Source organism: Dermacentor silvarum, chromosome 7 (genome assembly GCF_013339745.2).
Source record: "Dermacentor silvarum isolate Dsil-2018 chromosome 7, BIME_Dsil_1.4, whole genome shotgun sequence".
NCBI classification, from domain to species: domain Eukaryota; kingdom Metazoa; phylum Arthropoda; class Arachnida; order Ixodida; family Ixodidae; genus Dermacentor; species Dermacentor silvarum.
Genome location: NC_051160.1, coordinates 28,408,331 through 28,429,151, shown reverse-complemented (window position 1 = coordinate 28,429,151; position 20,821 = coordinate 28,408,331). Strand labels below are relative to the sequence as shown.

Sequence of the window (20,821 nt, the reverse complement as noted above, 5' to 3'; positions counted from 1 at the left end):
TTTGGGCTCCAGCAACCACAGTCCACGCTTCGTCTCGTGCAGAGGGATTCGTTTACTCGATCCCACTGAAGTTCGGTAGACTTATGTCGGTCAGACTGGCAGGCGTCTCAACGACCGCTTGCGTGAGCACCGAACCAACGTGTACAATGCGGTGCAGGGTCGTCTTGGCATTCATTGCCGTGATTGTGGATGCGCCTCCTTTCTTTATGATTGTGTGGTATTGGCAAAGCACAGGTCGCAGTTAACCCGAGAAATCATACAAGCAGAGAATATTTACAAGTTAGGTGACTGCTGCGTAAGCATCCCGTCCATTGCTCCCTCACGGCTTGAGAATGATTACTTGGCAGGGTGTAGGAAATCGTGGGTACATGTTAACAAAAGCGATCTCACTTGGCAACGATGCACTGGCTCTGGGTATCTTCCTTTTTTCTGTGGTCTTTCGTTTGCTGCTCTATAAATAATGCTCATCTGCAAATAAACATCAGTTGGAAGTAGTGCTCTTTACTCATCTGTCCTTTTTCCTTGATTTCACGTGCTACGCAACACCACCGTTATAAACCATGACCAACTCGCCCAATCTTCCATCGTAATTAATGAATGATCGTGCAAAACTAATTTTGCCGACTGAAAACAAGAATTTCTGTATTTAAGCATGCATATACTTCTTAGAATGAGCATGTGCACTTTTATGTGCCACTCCAGCTTGTGCAAAAGTAGCTTGTTGTGCTGGGTACTTGGCTTAACAGACAGTTAGGAGGAAGCGCAATACAAACTGCTATCATCGTGACAAGGCTGACCAGAACTTTTTCTGCGAGTGATGCATCCTTTCTGCTGCAGCCAAAGCCTGAGGCCATGCAGAAGAGACCACTGCTATTACCTTACATGCATAAGATTGCCCACAACTTGAAAAAAGTTGCAAATAGGCGTGACATCCAAGTGGTTTTCTCGGCACCTAACAAGTTGTCAAAGCTGTGTGCCTGTGTTTCTCCCCAAAAGGCCAAACTTGTTTGTAAAAGAAGCATGCCAGGCCACTTATGCATTGCGTGGTGGGCATCATTTATTACATTCCGTTGAGCTGTGGCAATGTTTACATAGGCCAAACAGGCTGCTGTGTTAATGACAGCCTAAGGGAATGCGTATTATCGATTACGAATGGTGTGGGTTCATACCTGCCATTCCATTGTGCTTCATGCGGCGGCGTACCATGGTTTGGGGACGTGCCTGATAGGAAGGAGTACAGTAACATAAGCCCGTGAAGTGCTTGAAGCCTTTCATATTAAGAAGGGAGATGGTTGCATTAGTGTGCCTTCCGTATCGTTATATGTAGATAGTGCTGCAAGATAGTTTGTCTGCACGATCTGCATTCTCCGCATGTGCACGTTCTTGAAAAATATATATTTGGGTGGTGGGGGGGGGGGTTGCTCAAAATACACTAGTTGAAAGTCTGGCATCCTATCCTGTCCCTCTTGTGTTTCTTGTCATTTTGTGCCACAAATCTTTTGTTAGCCTTTGCCTTTGTAGATGAGGTTTGTCTTGCCTTAAATTGATTGCCTTAGATAGCGTCCCAATTTCCTTATTTACTGCAAGCACTGCCCTTTCAATTACATACCCTTGCCTTTGAACCTCTGGCACCGTGCACACTGGATTTTTCCGCCACATAATGCCATGTAGTGGCTGCCACAGCAACTAACCCGAAAAACACTGTTTAGTTGCAAAAGATGGTGTTACACACACTTGCCAACAGATGCTTCAGGGAATCACTTCTTCGGAAGAAAATAAATGGCTCCATACTTTACAGACAAAAGTCGTATATATACGAGGTAGTATCAAAAGGTATCGAGACTGGCTCTGTTTTGTACAGTCATTTTTGTGTATTCAAACACTGTCACCTTTCATATAGCACCCTTGACCAGCAATCTAGTGCTCCTGCCATTTTGTGATACGGCCCTGGATGTCTTTCCAAATGAGTCAAGCACCCTTCTATGATTTGAGCTTTATTAAAGCAATCTTTGAGCCTTTTTTTCATCTTGAGAAGCGAGTGAATTAAGTGGGAGCCAAATCTGATTAGTAGAGTAAATGTGCAAGAGGAACAATGTTTGCGGCAAGAAACTTGCTTGTGCAAAGTTGTGAAAGGCGGGTGATTCATCAGAACTTGCTCTTGCTTATCTTGCTCTCCTCCCAAAATTAAAAACTCGGCTCGAAAGTTGTAATAAAGCTTGTTATTGAGTCATGAAATTTGAAAATAAAGCCTGGTGGGAGGAGGGTGCTTGACTCTATCTGGAAAAACCACTTCCAACATATATTTTCTAAGTGACCGGAACATTGGGAGCGCTCTATGTGCAAGGGAGCTATTTTGTAGGTGACAGCGTTTCAATGTTCAAAACAGAGCAAGTCTGGAAACATTTAATTCCACCTTGTATGTGTATTCCACCTCTAAGGTCATTTGCCGGTAGCCGAAGAGAAAACTGTGTGTGCCAGTGTTTTCACATGACACTGGTAAGCAGGTACTGCAGGGAAGCTGCTGCAATAGGTGGCTACTGCTCTCGATTGTCTGTGCTGTTTCTCGTCACATGGGATCTAGTGGATGGTAAACATATAATAGTGTTATGTGGAAGCACAGTAGGTAAACTATTTACACGGTGTACTTATAAGGGGTAGCAAGCACTGGCCAACATGGAACCCAGCCAACATCAAAACAAGACACGTCGTCCTCAAATCAGCCAGCGATTGCTTAAGGCTGATTCACACTAGGCTGACACGACACCGATTTTGGTCTGCCGACTGTTGGCGACAGCAGTTTACAAGACGGAAACCGCTGTGGCCAACCGGCCAGCCAAGGAAGGAAAATGCTGTCATGAACAGTCGGCAGGCCAAAAACGGTGTCATGTTGGCCTAGTATAAATCGGCCTTTATGGATATGTCCCACTATATCCAAGTGTCCACGTCATCGTCTTCAAATAGTACATAGCAATGTGATCGAAGTTTGGCGATGTACTGATTGTTGGTGCCAAAGGAATGTGTTTTCTGTAAACGTATTAGCAGGTGAAAAAGTGAAACTGTATTTGGTCATTTTCTGTTCTCCATCGCAAAGATTGGCGACGGGAAATAGTACGAAACAGGATCGTATCAACAAGATACTACTGTACTCAACTTTCCAGTGTTGAATACTATGTGACCAGACATAATTGTACATTTTCCATTACTGTTGTCAGTCATCGCCTGAGCATTAGTTGAAGATCACAAGATTTTGCGCAGTTTCAGTGATGTGGCCCTGTTGTGGCATTCAGAAAGGCAATGTCTTTGCTCCCGTTCATTGGTTGGGAATTATGGAATTTTTTTATTATACCTCCAGGGAAATGCTGTAATCTCGGTTAGTGATTTTACTCTTTCTTTTACAGAACGATGTGCCACTGACGCCTTGTCTACTTGGAGAAGCCGACGTGGGACTGTCTCTACACAGACAGGCAGCGCATTTTCCAGATGAAATCCCTCCTCGGTGGCATGGCGTGCCTTTTTGCATGTTTTTGGGTGTTCAGTGTTGAATAGCCCAAAAAGGCACCCCGATTGCTCGCCATTTTTCAAGCATGCCTTTTTGGGTCTTTGCCACACGAAACCACGTGTGAAGGCATTGGAGCTCAAAAACATTTTCAGGGGACACGTGGCTCCTGTGGCACAGGATGTGCAGTGTCGCACGTTGAGGTTTTATAAAGCTTGGCTGGTTGGTTTGCATTTAAAATGGCAAACAGGTACTCACCACAAGACATGAGACAGGCATGCAACATGCATGTAAATTACAAGTTATATGCCATTGTATCTCTGTATCAAAAAGCCACAAGGCTTTTAAGGTTAAGCAAGTAATTTGGATTTATTGTTCTGTAAGGTTAAGAGAAGGGCTGCTGACAGAAATATCTGTTGAGCAGTCAATCTCGAATGCTACCATTTCTCTTGTAAAATTATCAGGGGCCCTAACAGTGTTTCACACAGGCAAAACAGTACATTTGCACTGCTGACAATGCAAGGCAAGCTTGCTGGCTTTGTTACGCTCACTTAGTCTACCACTAATACATCTGTCTGACAGGCGGGTGCACTGGCTCCTGCCCTTAGTTGTGTGCTCTTTCACCATTCGCTGTTTCTTTATTGTCCTTACTTGGCTTTGTTCTGTGTGTAAAAGGCAAAGCATGGTAGTAAATGCATACAGTTGTCAGTCAGCACTGTGTTCATGCTTTTGTTTTGTCTCATTTGGTAGTACTGTTTCTTTGCTGTAAGGCGACATGATTAACAAGCACAATCAGTACCGAGATGGTTTACCTTTAACGTGAAAACGGTGCAGTGCAAACCAGGAAAAAGAGATAGATACACTGGCTTGAATGGAGGCACAAAAGACCAGGAGTGCACATTTTGAGGCACTAGTTCATGGCATCGTAGGTCTTGCAGGCCATGAAATTAGCTAATACTTTTCTGCATGCTCCATTTAATGCTCGTAAACTACAAGTGTAGTGCATGTTCTAAGCGCTATGTTCACACCAATGACTGATGTCATTTTAATGTGATGTCTAATGTGTCTCCTTTCTCTGCTACCAGAGTCAACCTTATGTTTCATTGCTTATATATCTACCTTTTATTTACTTATTTATTTATGTGTAATATCTGCAGTGCCATGAGGCTTATCTTACAGCGACGCTGTTAAGGGGAGTTAGTGTTTGCGGCTATATTAAATGTGAATGCAACACGTGTTCGGAGCATCAAATATACTTTGAAATGTAATGATCAACGATCATGAAATAAATGTTACCGTGTATATCGAACCCTGCGCAAATCACCCTCCAACATCCGTAAGCTAGCTTTCCAAACGTTTGTTCGCCCACAGCTCGAATTAGCCTCTCCAATCTGGTCACCTTACCATAAGAACCTAACCAGCTTATTAGAGTCTATCCAAAATAGGGCCGCAAGGTTTATCTCATAACTATACATACAATTACAGTATTTCACAAATAAAACTGGATATTTCCCTTCCATCCCTCAGTATCCGTTGTGACTTCGCTCTCTTATCTCTGCTTCATAAGGACGTTCATGTGGATAGGAAATCTTCCTTGCGGCTTGAATTTGCACCATGCACATCACGCAGGCTACATATTCACCTCAGCTTCACTCGGATATACGGAGACATTCACGTATTCAATTGGTCGGCCCCGTGCCATTTGATTATGGAATGCCTTTCCTGATTCCATAGTCTCCGAAAAAAAACCTGACAAATTTCGCCAGCTTCTCATTTCGCATTTCATTGCGTAGTCTCGACAAAAATGCGTGTCCCCTTCTAATGTTTCCTCATGATATGCCTTCTGTTAGCTTTTTTGTTTATGGGATCACTTTGCTCTTTTTCTTGTATTACTGTTTCTTTTTTTTCTCTAATTAGAACGTCACCAGCCCAATATATTTTTATGCAATACTGATGTAACCCTTCAGTTTATTTGTCCATTGTTATTTTTTGTTGCTATTTTTGTATTATGTATACAACATTGAATTGCCTATTCTTATGTGTACTGTACCTTTGTTATATTTGTGTAATCATCCAGTGTACGCAGGAAATCATTCATTATTATGCCAATTAATCGTGCATGTATATTATGTACCAATTATGCATGCTGTTTTCCTTTTCTTTGTGATGCCCCCCTTACCCACTACCTACTAGCCTGAATGCAGGCCATCTCTAAGAACAGCCAGCCTTGACAATGCTCGAGCTCTGCAGCAGTTTCTGTTCAAGCAAGGCTGTTAGCCAGCAACTAGACCCCTAGTTTTTTTAAAGGGTGTGAGAAGTGCCTTATAACAGCTTTGCTGTCAGATTGGCATACATCTGTGTTATCTTTTTTTTTACTTTTTTTCCCGAGCTGTTATGGAACAAAGCTTCCAAAAGTTGTCATCTCAACTAGTCCAGATGGTCTTTCGTAATGCAGTCTTCAGCATTGCCTGTTTTTTGCCTCTTAATCGTCAAAAGTGGGCTCACATGGTGGTTCTAGGCTCTAAGCCTTTTCACACCAGCAGCATTATCCAGGCGGAATGTCGGGAAGGCAGTTTGGATGATCACTGACAAAAGCTAGTCATTATTTTGGTACTTTTGTTTATTTTTTGCTGACTGTTTTTTTCTTTCAGCATTATTGCTGATCCATGGGCTGCAAAGTGTAGACTACAGCCTAGAGTCAATCTGTGGAAGGAATTGTGATGGGTTGCTGCCATTAATAACACGCACTTTTACCAACTCTTAAAATCAAGGTACAATAAATGAACACTTTAGCATCCCTTATGGCTCTCTTGGCTACTATGTCTGCCTTTCGGCGGTAGGGGGCAAAAAGCAAAGCTGAACTCTGCTTCATTTAGTCCACTCTGCCAGCTTCATACTGTAAAAGTAGCACCGTTTTGCCTCCCAGAACTGTCGTTTTCTTAAACATTTATTTTCAAAGTGCAATTAGTGTGTTGGCATCTTCCCCAACTTTTGCTGCTTTAGCTCTCGTACGCTTGTCAATATCACTGAGAAGTGACGTCTGCTTTACTCGTTGCTTTTCCTTTTGCAGTGCCACAATGTCTAAGTTGGCAAACTCAAATGTCACAGAATGCTCTGCTGTAACTGTTACTTCCAAACTATTTCACATTGTTTAGGCACTTGTGGCAGGTTTAAATGTACTTTTGATGTATTTTATATGGTCTTGGGTGAACCTGCACTTGAATGAGTTGCTTTCAATTCATACTGTGCGTTGTGCAAATAACATGGACAAAAAGGAAGAATCGTGAAAACCAGTTGAGAGCTTGCGCTCGTGTCATCCATTTCTTCCTTCTTGCCTGTGTACAATTTGCACTAGTCCACCCACTGTGTATTTGCATATTCACAACATTTATGATGCGGGTGATAACATGGTTAGTGCAATCTATGACAATAGGGTTTTATAAGTGTGCTTTAGGCCATCTTAAAAAGTTTTGACAAGACTCCCTGTCACACCAGACTGCATGGTAGCCCATGCTGTTAAGGATGTACGTTTTTGAATGCCTGAGTTTGATGGGATTGCTTTCTTTAGATGATGTGATCATGTGGATTCTAATGGCTTCACAATGTTCAATAAAATTATTTTCTACAAAGCACTACTTTGACTACTTTTGTGTGCATCTTCCAGCTTGGAAAAACAATATATTGTGCATTTCTCAGTGTGGAAAATTAATATTGAAGATTCTGAGAGCGGAATATTGATCTGATGCATGCGAACAGATACTCCCACCTCTTGCAAAAGCTCCCCAATCAATGTAAAAAGATACTCCAATGGTACCCTGCAAAGCGTCCTCGATGGATGTAAGCATATGCTCCCATGGTTCCCTGCAAAAGCTCCTCGATGAAGGTAAACATATAATCCCATAATTCCCTGCAAAACCTCCTCGGTGGGTGTAAATATATAATCCCATAGTTCCCTGCAAGACCTCCTTGATGGGAGTAAACATATGCTCCCATAGTTGCCTGCAAAACCACCTCGATGGATGTAAACCTATATTCCCATAATTCCCTGCAAAACCTCCTCGAAGGATGTAAACATATGCTCCCATAGTTCCCTGCAAAACCACCTCGATGGATGTAAACATATATTCCCATAATTTCCTGCAAAACCTCCGCGATGGGTGTAAACATATACTCCCATCATTCCACCCAAACCCTCCGTTCAGCTCAACAGGGGAGTAAACATATACTCCCATCATTCCACCCAAAACCTCCGTTCAGCAGGGGAGTAAACTTTTTACTCCGCCTGACCGGAGTATATCGCACTCCCATCTGGGAATGCGCTAGAGGACAAGTCATTTACTCCCATCTCGGCTCATTTTTGCTTACAGTGTATGGAGAGCGCGTCAGGACTTCTAAAGACAGTGCACAGACTAGGCTATACGATTTATTTGTAGATCGTCTATAGACAAGAGGCGATGAAATGTAAGGTTGTGAGTCTGTAGATTGGCTATATTATGCCTGTACGTGGAGAGCGTTCACCTAGAAGTGTGAGGACTTCTAAAGACAGTGCATGGACTAGGCTATACGATTTGTCTGCAGGGGGTCTGTAGACAAGACGGGATGAAAGATAAGATTGTCGGTGTGTAGAGTGTTTATAGACGAGTATTTTTAGAGCGTTTGCCTAGAAGTGTCAGGTCTTCTGCGATGACCTCTGACGACCATGCATATCGAATCCTGCCTACACGAGTTCTCTGTAGGTGGTCTGTAGAAACGAGTCGGTAAAAAAGTATGTTCGTGAGGTTGCAGAGTGCTTACATTCGTACCAGCCTACTCAGACCATGCTGCTGAAACTGTCAGGGCTGCTGAGGTAACCTCGATAGACTGCACTGGCGAGGCTGCGGGATTTGTCTGTAGATAGTTGATAGACAATAGTCAGTAGAAAGTGTAAACCCATGAGCGGTGCTTAAAGTCAGGGGCGCCTCCTCCTTGTATGCATGGGAGCCCCGCTTGAGCACAGGTCTAGGCAGTTTAAGCACATTTCATGACTTCTACAGACTGACTGCAGACGTCTACAGACTGACTGTCCATGTAATATTTTATAGTGATTACCATTGAGCGCTAAGAGTGCAATCTGTAGACCGGTTACAGGAGTTCTCTATAAAATCTGTAGCCAATAGTCGATAAAAAGTGTTTTGCTATAATCTTATGGACTGTTCGTAGAGTATTCTATCGCAATAGTTTACAGAGGGTGTATACAGTTTACTGTCAAGTGTCTTTAGACTTTCTCTAGACTGTCTAAGTCACCTGTGGCTGCCAGACTCTTATCGACGAGGGATTCGTCCTTTCGGATTTCTTTTCGAGCCTGTTAGTTGGCAGCTAAGACGCGGGTTTCTTCAGAAACGAGGTTCGATCTCTCAGTAGGGTGTCGCGCGATGGAGCGAGAGGCTGCTCTCGTTCTGCCGGTAATGACATCGCTGCGTGTTCATCAGCGTCACCAAATGGCGCCGATCCGACGTCTTCATAAAAATCTGCTACACAGCATATAGGACCTGCGAGTCGACGACACCGTCCGCGTCATCGCTGTAACCTGCTTTTGCTGCGCCTCTCTCTCGCGTTGTAGATGTTGTTGCTGCAGTTGGTGACGTCGTCTCACGCAGCCGGCAACAAAGACTGCAGTTTCTGCGCAGGCGGGCGGCCCGGGAAAAAAAAAAAAAAACAGAAAAAAAAAAGGCTAACATGAAAGAAATGAGAAAACCGGCCACTGCTATAGCTGCGCCGACTGTCGAAACGACGTGAATATAGGAGGCATCGCTTGTTTGCTCGCCTCCTGCGAGCCATGAGCAGTGGGGAAAAAAAAAAAAAAAAAAAAAATACATATCGGAGCGTCGCGAGTCGAAGAAGCAAAACAACAAAAAAGGCCATCGGTCGAGAAACGCACCTGCGGCGAGCGAGCTAGCTAGCCCGACCGCCTGCTTCTTCTATATGCCAGCCTGACGAAAAAAAAAAAAAAAATATCGCAAATGTATGCGCATTTTAGAGTCGGCAACTGCGCAGACAGCCGAGCGTGATGTAGCCTTGTTTCTCTGGTTCATTTTTTGTTTTGTCGGTTTCCTTTATGCCAGGTTCGCTTCGAGTCCGGAGTTTGTAGAAGGTGGGCCGTTGGTAGTGGGAAGGGGGGGGGGGGGCGATAGTTGGGGGGGGGGGGGTGGCGGTAGTGTTCTGCGACGGTCTCTCTTCTGCGGGATGTTTATTCGTAAGGTGTGAACTGCTTGCCTGCATGGGCTGCCGTTTCGCGCCTACTCCTGGGGGCCTGTTAGGCGAGGACGGCTGTAGTCTCATATCCGCGACTTAGCATATTATCTCGCCTCTTCGGGCTGCTCGGCCTGCCGGAAGATTCTGTGTGCCCAGACAGCTGTCGCTGCGTCAAGTTGTTATACTTCGAGAGCGTTTCCCCTGGGATGCCGCGCGCTATCATGCGCGGTGCGCGCGGATGATAGGTGTGGACGTTACACCGAGCTTGTCTTTTGAAAACTTAAATGCCGTTGGGCTGGAGGTCCTCTTAGAAGCGCGCCGCCGGTTAATGGACCCCCGCAAAAAATGGCGCTTGTTGTTCGGTTGCGTATCAACGTAAGTGCGACTGGATGCAACAAGAAGTCAACAGAAAGACGTCAGAATTTCTAGGGCAGCTTTTTGTAAGGTGAACAGTGCAATCAGGGGCTGCAAAGGGCGCATCGAGGGCAGTGGTTTTGGATTTGGGGTGGTAACTGTGCGTCTAGCCCTTACAAAAATGAATTTGTGCAGTCTGTGTGTCGTCTATCGACTTCTTGGTGACCACTTACCGTAGTCTTCTTACAGACATGTCGCCTTGGCTTTATGAGGTATACACGCTGTGTGTGGATAAAACTTGTCAAAAAGTATTTTCGTTCTTACGTTGTTGCTCACATGCTTTCGTTTGTGCAGAAAAACTGCAGACATTGGCAAAGAGGGTAGGGCCGTAACTCTGCTATCTATAGCCAATTTATAGCCGTTCTGAACCTGAAGCTTTCAAATCTGCGCTTCTTCATCACGTATGTCAAGAAGTCTCCTTATTTTATGGATCTATGTAAATATTTACTACTCCTATCTGTAACGCTTCAACGGCCCTGGTAGTAACCGAACACACGCACACACGCACGCACGCATGCATACGTACATGCATATATACGTACGTACATGCATATATACGTACGTACATGCATATATACGTACGTACATGCATACATACGTACGTACATGCATACATACGTACGTACATGCATACATACGTACATGCATACGTACATACATACATGCATGCATGCATACATGCATACACACAGACATACATACATACATGCATACATGCATACATGCATACATACATACATGCATGCATGCATGCATGCATGCATGCATACATACATGCATACATACATACATACATACATACATACATACATACATACATACATACATACATACATACATACATACATGCATACATACATGCATACATACATACATACATACATACATACATACATACATACATACATACATACATACATACATACATACATACATACATACACAGGTAGTCTGTCCGTTCCGAGTTTTCTTCTCAAAATGGCGGCGACCGCGAGGACGAGGCTGACACCAGGGGGTGCTCGCTCTGTGACAGCGACGGGAATCTATAATATACAGTACACTCGCGTTTCGCACGAGTGTATATTTAAATGGCGCAGGCGTTATAGTACGCACTACACGCACGTCCCCCGCGACGGGTCGGCGGCGCGTAATGACATGCATAGTGCACTGGGGCGGGCGAAAAAGCATTCTTCATCGCAAGCGACGCGCGCGCCTCCTGGCGGCCGTCCATTGTGCGCGCGGAGCTAGCTGCGCGGGACTGAACGAAGCCGTATAGCGACGGCTCGCGATATGCAAATGAGATGCGTTCCCCAAAGCGTGTCCGATTCGCGGCGAGCTTTCGGAGGTGACAAGTGCGGTCCGGCGCGCGCGCGCGCGCGCATCAACCCGGCGTCATTATCATTGTTGGTGATTGCATTATGGTCGCGCCTAACAATGCGAGCGAGCGGCTTTTTGTCTTGTGACTGGCGTGCGTGCCGCTCCGGTGCAGTCTCTTGTGTTTAGAGCTGTCCAACTTTGTGATGAAGAAGAAAAAAAAAAAGCGAAATAATGCGGTGTTTGTTGTAAGAAGGTGGCGATCAATATACAGCCGAACCCGGATATATCGAATCTGAAGGGGATTACAAAAAAGTTCGATATATACGTATTTCGATATATAAAATAAGGATATTATACAAAAATTTTCAAGGGGATTTTACTGCTGTTCGTTATACGCAATAGTTCGTTATGTGCGAGTTATATATATTAGGCGTTCGACTGTTTAACGATTAATTTGGCGAGCTGGCTTCCCTCGGGGAAAATAAACTTAAAGCACACTAACAAGCCCGACATCTACCCTATCGTGTCTGATTTATTTCTTAACCGCTGGAAATCAAGGTGCGGTTTACCGACAGTGCGCCTTTCAGCTTCAAATACAGTCTATACATTGTCGGTGGTGGTTTTGTAGGTCGCTGTCTTTTTTATAGACTCGCTTGGTGGCTGTACAATGTCTATAAATGGTGCGCAGAGAAAAGACTAACAAGTCTATTTTCTTTGGTCGATTATTGTCCATATAGACTTCGAAACATTTTGGAAGTCTTATAGACGTTTTTGTTTAACGTCGCCAGGCTGTTTATAGGAAGCCTGCTGAGTTATGACCTTACTCGTATTGTCGACGTATAGATATTCTGAAAATTACCAGTTCGGAAGTCTACTACAATACACCAAATGAAATAGACTTTGCTCTGTTGACAGTATATCAACTGTAAAAGTTAACTAGTTTGGCAAAGTGGTCTACAAGATGTGTATGACAATCTGTGTACCAAGTTTATTTTATGAGGGCACGGCTCCTGGCGACGCTAGCTTCCTGATGAATTTAGTATTCAGGTTTTATGTCTACCTTAAATAGCCGAAATTGACTAGTCACTAAGGCGGCAGAAGGGTCTACAAAACGTCTATAGACAATCTACATACTGAATTTATTTACATAAGCGCGCAGCTTCCCGGTGGTATTATCGCTCCAACGACTTTTGTCTATCGATATATAAACTTTGAATAGCCGAAGGGATAAGTCCAAAAGGCAAAGCGGCCTACAAGACAACTATAGCCAATATATATACTGTGCAAATTCATGTAAGGGCACAGAGCAGCCGCCGGGCAGCTGTGTGACACCCCGCGATTAAGGGAGAGGTTTATTGGTCACTATAGCCTTCCCATATGTCTGCAGTTCATAAAGAACAATATAGACGTTAAGGTAGCGAACTCTTTCGCGTTCTCTTCTCACACAACCTATACAACCGACATCCACGTTAAAACAAATAACAAAATCAGTGCGAAAAGCAATGACGTAGGGAAAAGAACACATCATCTTTGTTTGTTTTTGCGATAATTTTTTTTCTACACGAATCAATACCAACTCGTTTATTGTGGTGGTGGTGGTGGTGGTGAATTGTAGCAACAGGCGGGTTTAGCCTGGCGATCTTCACTCTTCTTATTAAGACATTCGCAGAGCAGTGCGTTCGCCAACGCATCCGCTTCGGTGCGAACTGCTTTGACGCGTCGACCGGCCTCGACAGGTGAAACCAGGCGTGTCTTTAATCAAACTCAACCTTGCCTTCGTTAACCACTACTCCTCCGTTTGCAAATTCATCAATCGACCGCACCAACGCGCTCGACATCCGATGTTCCGGAAGACTGACTGTGTATTTAATTTACATTTGATAGCCTCGTCTTCTGTCTCTCAAGGGCTCGCACGCTTCGCTGCTTGACAGAAGAACGTCTTGCGTGTGCTTTTTGGTTGTTATATTTCTTCTAATTTCACGAGCTTTACGTTCGAACTTCGATAAAAAAGGAAACAGTTGATACATGATCTGTTCGACATGGCCTACATGGATTAGTACTTCATTCAAATGTATGACATGGTGTCTGTGTCAGGGCACGTCCCAGACAAGTTCTTTTGCCGAAACGATAGCTTCAGAGACATTGTTCGACCATTGGCGATCGCTTCAAGTCGCCCTCTTCCTCTAAATTGTTGTATAGTTCGAACTAATACTTGTATTCAAAAGCCTCGGTTATATCGTATTTTATTGCCATTGTACTGTATTGCACTACAGCTGAAACAGCACTTGTCCGTTGTCTTCAAACAAGACGAAGAAGGTTCACAGGAACACGGCGGTTTGAAGTGATGAACACTGGTTGAACTCGCTGCAGCCTGCGTCTCGAGAAGTGGACGTGTTTCTGCCCTGACAAAGACATGTCCACTTCGTCGAAATGCCACTCGGCTCCAGCCACATTCCTTATTGGGCTACACTTTGCTGCGACTCGTGTAGTTTGGTTAAAACAACGACTAAATTGGTGCGAACAGTTATTATCGAAGTTGTCCTCGTAGACTCCTTGGTTCTTTTCGCTTGGGTTGCCACGCGGCATGACGTCATGATGGAGTTAAATATAAGCATGCAGACCGGTTTTACAGAGATGCTGCACCAGTGACTTACAAGATGTGGTCGTCCATAATCTGTCTTTCATACTCTTCAGCCTGATCACTGTTCAGTGTCACACCTTTAAGTACCCTTTTGCGTAGACTCAACGTGCGATTTTCATCTTCTTCTTCTCCAATGTTTGCAGACACCCACTGTTTCCCCTGTTGGCACTGATCTTTGAGAAGTGCGAGCTGGCCACCTGTACACCTCGGGAGCCGGGCATCGCCGGTGGGGACGTGTGTTCCTCCGAATCCTTCAACGAGGACATCGCGGTGTTCGCCAAGCAGGTACGCCCGTTTCCGTCTCTCGAACTGGTACCGCCAGGTCATCGTGGTGCCGGTTAACCAATAAACCAGAACCACAACGAGTTGACTTTTTACTACTTGTTACTGCGCTAGCTGGTTCAGACTTATTACGATGTAATAGGACGCCAAAGAAATTGAAGTAAGACCGGGACAGCTACGGGACAACAAAAGAGCGGAAAGACGCTCTTTTCCTGCCCTGTCCTGTACTTGTCCTATATGTATACTTACACCGTAACAAGTATGAATCAGCTAGCATAGCAACGAGCACCAAAACATCACCTAGTTCTCGTTCTGGTGGATGCTGTATACACTTTTTTTATTATTGACCTATTGACTCTTCTGATAGGGTTCATAAGTGCACACGCAGCTAATATATTCAGCTGTGGAGTAGTTCCCTTTTTAACCCTGTAATGCCCCAACCAAGTTCCACTCCAAGGAAAATTTGAACCTGTTCACCTTTAGTTGACGCCGTGACGTCAGCGCATAAACAAACACTGCAACGTTTTGTGAGTCATCACTTAATTAGTAATTAATTGGTTTATTGTACTACGCACAACCGAAAACTCGCTCCAGCGCATCAATACCGCTGCTATGGGCTACGCGTCAGGTTTCCCGAGCTTAAAATCTTGAGATATCAAACTCGTCGAAGCATATATGTGACGCATTGAGCATTACAGGACTAATGGTGGGTGTAAACTCCCTTTGACCCATATTTTGACTCCATTTCAAGGCTGTTCCCGTACTCTCCAGTGGGAGCCGTATGTCAAACATTACCGTGGACGAGTTCAGTCTTCGCGGACCCGCACTCATTTAACTGACTCCACAGTAAAGTGCGCGAATTCACGTAAATGGAGTTGTATATAATAAGCGCTCACTCCCACAGGATTTAGAAGTACTTTCTCCTTTATTCTTTTATTGGATGACATTGAGCTAGATTTGCGCGGTATTGCAGAGTGCAATCTGCTGGCCCGGCAAACGAGTTCAAGGACCGGAGTGAATCATTAGAGAGTTTAGAATAGGGGGCGCAAGTGGCTTGCGTACGCAAGAACCAGGGGCCACGGTACTACGCATGCGCAGCCGAGACGTAGGAGTCTGCGCATGCGCAATACCGTGGCCCCTTGTTCTTGCGTACGCAAGCCACTTGCGCCCCCTATTCTAAAACTATCTAATGAAGTGGGTGTTTTGCAATAACCGCTTCCAATCCGAGCGCGTGCGAAGCATATGTTTTACGCTAAATCATTCGTTTTATTTGCACTTCTCAGCATCTAGAAAGTGGAAGAAGCGATTGCCTTCGTTGATGGAACGTTTGTATTCCTTGAGAAAGCGTATAGGCAAATAAATTTCGCGGCTGTCACTCCGAAAGCCGTCACGAGAACGTCTTTACATAGCATCTGGTTGGGAGACATGTAGTATGATAAATGCGTGACAGGCAGGGGCATTGCCTTTTTGCCGATCCCGTCACAGCCGAGCCCGTCAATGGACGACGCGTGAAGACGTCGAATAGGACAGTTAGTTGGTATTTGTCTCGCTGACAAGTCGACTCGGGCGTGTTGCGCCATCCCTTTTAGAGAAGTTTGTTATAGTTCAACGTCGTACGTCTTGTTTCTCCACGGCGTATAGTGCTGACTCTCGAGGCATTTCTTTTGTTCGGATGCGAATGTTTATATATGGGACTATCTAGGCATATTTGCATCTTTGCCGTACGTTTTCCTGACTGGGCGTGTCAGTTTCTTAAATTTCGTAGCAGCTCTCGCATCTCTGACACGAAAGCCTTTGTGTAACGTATGCGACGTTGTGCATCGTTTATACTATTATGAGTCAAATTATTATCCGCTGACATATGAAATGCATTAAGAGAATTGCAGCTCAGAGCTCGATCTTCGAGTAACGTATTCATATAACGTGAAACACCGGAATTGTCTCACATTTAGGCAATCACCCAGCTGAATTGAGTGATAGTTGTGTAACGTAAAATGAAAAAAAAAAAAATTGGTTGTATTCTAGTGGTGAGTGGAGATGTTGTCGGCATGCAAATGTTCGTGAGCTTTTGCCGCGCAATAAAAAAAGCCCGAATGCGAGCGAAATGCTGCGCAAGTCAGCACGCGTGTGACGTCACGATGTCGTCATTGTCTCTGTGGTCGTGACACTAACTTTAGTGCGGAAAGTTGCTGATTAGTTTTCGCCGCCCATGTTCTCTTGCGGACGACGAGGATCACCTTCTAGTGTTTTTACCAGCTTAAAAGTGACTTATTGGTTATCTGTGCCCCCCCCCCCCCCCCCCCCAAGAAAAAAAAAAAAGTTTAGACAGTCTGTAAAACGCCTGTAGACATGCCCTGAAACACTGTGTGTGGCAACCTGCAGACCTATTTTCCTGATTGTCGTGCCGAGAAATGTCTTCATCCTTTTCAGATAACCCATTCGGGTTTCTATAGACTGCAATATGAGGCCAAAAGAAACCGATTTGTTAATAGGTTTTGTTCGTATGCAAAAAGTACATGAGCTTTTATTAGCAAAAAGGGGCAAGTTTCGAAAAATGCGAAGTGGTCTGCAAGACGTCTATAGACTGTCTAAATGCACTTTTGTCGTTGAGTGGAGCCTGTTCGCCTTTGCCATCATTTTTGGGTGATTGCAGTTGCCGTCATTGCTACATTGTTGTATGTACCGCGCTGTACACGTTGTTTGCATGTCTTCACAGAGTCGCATCTCTCTTTCTTTTCATGCCCATCTCTCTCTATCTTTTCTCCTTTCTCATCTATCTCTCTATCCCTCCGCTTCTTCCTATCTTCCCGTTCTTCTGCATTACAGATAATGACCGAATATCCTCAATACACTTCGAATGAGGAGTTAGACTCTCTTGTAAGTACCATTTTTATTGACCATGTTCTTAACCGACGAAAACCCCTCTCCCCCATGTTCCCTTCCCCCTTCCACCAACCCACAATTTTCTGTCTCGCTATTCTGCCACCGCCAACACATTTTTTTTTTTCACCTAATGTGACTTTTGCTGCCATCTCTCGTCGATGCTGCCTACGTCACATTGTGCTTGCGTGTGGTGATTTTCCTGTTTGCTTGCACTTCCTATTATTTATATTTTTTTTCTGGCTGCGTGAACGTTTTGCTGCGTGCTTGTTCTGCTGACGCCTCTGCCCTCTGTCTCCGAATTCGCTGCGACTGTTCCTCTTGCTTACCCTACGTTCGCTAATAAACGCCCGTACGCTTGCTTGAACAATGGAATGCGAATTGAAACTAAACTGTGTCTGTTATTGTTTCATTTGTGGCCTCTACGTCCTGCTAACCTTTCATTTTTTTCATCCAATTACCGCTGCCAAATCGCTGCATCCCAAACGTTGGCACACCGGCGCGTTCAAACCTTACTCGTATTTTTCTTTCTTTTTTTTTTTGTGACGACTGCCTCCGATGAACTTCCCGACTTCCTCTGTTCTGGCATGCACTACTCACCCGTGCTCCCTAACCTGCAACGTACTTTCCCGCATCTCCCTAATTTAATCTTTCTCCCGATACCTTGCACGATCCGCTGCCTACGCCCTCTTTCCCAATTCCTTCCTCTGTACACTCCCTTTTTTTTTTTTGCTTCGTCTCTCTCTCTCTCTCTTGCTCCGAACAACCCCCTCCCCCACCACTCCCACCCCCTTCCCCCGCCCCCTTTGTTTTTGTTTGTCTTTCAGACGAGGCAAGACAAACAATATTACCTTCCCAACCCTGAGTTAGACAGCCTCGTAAGTATCTCCTGGAGACCCTATTACCCCTATTACTCCCGCCCTTCCCTACCCAGAATGACGTGCATTTTTTTTGTCTAACCACGCTGTACGTATAACCTTGCCTGCATGATTTCAATTGTGCGAAATGCCGGAAGCCCGAGCTCGTATCATCTGATCAGGAGGTCCGAAATTGCGAAAGCTCTTCGCCCGTCGGAGGTGTTCGCGATGAGATATTGCAGATCATTATAGCTTAACTTGTGGCCTATCGTCGTTAAGCTGTGCTAGCTGAATACCGTAGACGGCATCACAACCACGCTGGCGTAGGCGTCCCGTGACAGTGTCCAATCGTAATGGCTTGGAAACATGCTTTGTTTTCACCCCTATGTCTTTCTTTTTGAACGACAGAAAGAGAGCCGAAAATGGCCTTCGCGAATATAGTACACCGTACGTCTGTGCCAGTACCTACAAAAAGTAATCGTGAAAATCCGCTGTCCTCCTGCTGAGGTTTTGTTTGTTACCTTCGGGGGGACATGTTGTTGAGGTGCAAAATGGTATCATGCAAAGTTTTTCGCCATGTCAGCATCCTCGTGGCAGAAGATAAGTGGAGCGTGGTCGCTCATTGCGTAAAGCTATATTTCTAGCAACGAAATGAGACGAACGAACGGGGCACGCGATACAGTCATTGTCAGTTCTATCCTTTCTAGAATGTCTAGTGAAGGCAGCAAAAAGTCGGCAGAATAACCAATTCGATAGATTGATACGATAGCTGGAATGCGCGTGCATTAAGATAGAACTCTTTAGCTACGACAGAATGGTAAATTCGACCCCGCGATTCCCAGTATACGGCACTATGTATGTGCTAAGCTTCTCGGCGCATGCGCGCAACCGACCCTAAAAATTCTAACGCGGCTACTGTCGGGCCCCTTGTCGTTGTGTATGTACGGCACACGTTGCCCCAGGGCTGCTAAAACTCTCTCTTGATCGGCGTTTCGTGCGCTGACCAGCCACGATGGCGGAGGTGTAGTCGCCAGGGACAATTCGATCACCTGATGCTAACTCTGGCTTTCTGTACGGTGCTCAGTTTTTCTTGAGACGAAGTTCTCTTTTTTTTCCCCGTGTGTTGTTCTAAAATCTCCAGCGTTTCGCGTCTTCTTATTCCGCCTTTGTAACACCAGAGCGCGTTAAACAGAAGGCGTATTTGTGACAGCTGGCGAAAGGCCACGCAGTTTTGATGAAAATGCCGCTACCAACTTTCCGACAATGTCTTCAAATCACAACGGTTGATTGACAATATGCGCAAAGGCTGCGATAAAAAAAAAAAAAAAACTTCCAAGTACGAAGCGTCATGCCAATTTGGGAACACTGTTTTGCTTGTCAGCATACACATGAGAGCAGACGTTATATTAATTTATTTATTACACATACCTACATTGCCCCTAAAACATCTCTATAGGGGTACCGAGGGTGTCACTGGCATCCTGAAACTTGTAACAAAAGCAGCAGCAGTAAACATCACTTAAACAAAACAGTAAGAACCAAACACTGATGAAGTACACATTATTTGCAATGAATTGAGTGCTGCAAACGACAAATGGCGTACAATCGGCACATGACGAGCAGCTAATGTGTTTATTATGTTCAGCAACATTTAGAAAACCCTGCGAATGCGTTAGGTAATGAAAGCCCATGACACTGGGCAATAAAATACACTGGTATCCGCAATACGTTCTCTCTCTCACACACGCAAAAACACAAACAGCGCACAACGCATGCGTATAAAACACACACGCACACAAACACATATAAATACATGTCCACGACACGCGCACACACACACGCACACGCGCACGCGCACAATAGACGCATGTACAAAACACACAAACATATGCCGACAGCGCTTTCAAATATCACATCTTCAAGTGAACCTGGAGCGAGAACACTCACTTGTAAGAATCAGCGTTCACAACAATATTTCCAATCAACTCTTAATTAGTCTCTCTAAAAGTTGAACCACAAAACGGCATTTCGCTTGCCTTTCTTGTTGAATACGGCAGCGTCTACACAGTAGATAAAGTGTTCGGAGGCGGCTGGAGATACCGTATAAAATCCATATATAAGTCCATATATATAAATGTGATGGCGCCCTTCTAAAATCAAAAAAAAAAAAAATCCATTCGCCGCTGCTAAGCCTGCAGACGCAGCCAGCTTCGCCCTCTTTTTTCAGGCTTATGCTGTACGCCTTGCGGTTTCAATTTTGAACTTTTTCATGTGTGCTGCAAACAGCTATACAACTGATCCTTGTCTCGTTTTCTCCTCCTCCTTGTATGAATCCCGACAGATGGTGCAAGCCATCCAAGTTCTCAGGTTTCACCTTCTAGAGCTCGAAAAGGTGAGTGTTCCGCGCCTTCGACCTCTTTTGCGTGCATAATCTTGACACCGAATACCGGTGCGTTTTGCGAACGGCGATCGATTTCGTATACTCGTTGAAAAAGGACTCGAAAGCCGACGCATCTTTTACAAGCGGGGGACAAGATCCGTCTTTGCTGGCGTTGCTAACTCCCCGAGTGCAATGCACGCCTAACCAGGGTTTCACATATAAGTTTCACTAGCTAAGTGGAACGCCACGAAAAAAAAAAAAATGTGCCACTTACTAAGTGGCACTTCTGTTAAACGAATGTATTTCAGCGTCGTCTCTTCCTT

General features: G+C 44.7%; 1 protein-coding gene across 3 annotated transcripts in view; it reads left to right on the top strand.

The window, feature by feature from the left end:
- Positions 1-20,821, top strand: part of LOC119457830 (homeobox protein Meis1) — a 343,572-nt gene that overhangs the window by 56,855 nt on the left and 265,896 nt on the right. For 2 of the 3 annotated variants that reach the window (XM_037719582.2, XM_037719584.2), the window contains exons 3-5: positions 14,243-14,384; positions 18,089-18,139; positions 20,460-20,510. In XM_037719582.2, coding sequence (XP_037575510.1) covers positions 14,243-14,384; positions 18,089-18,139; positions 20,460-20,510 — 244 coding nt within the window. Of the gene's footprint in view, positions 1-14,242; positions 14,385-17,207; positions 17,259-18,088; positions 18,140-20,459; positions 20,511-20,821 lie in introns of all 3 variants that reach the window. The other variant, XM_037719581.2, reaches the window with a different exon arrangement.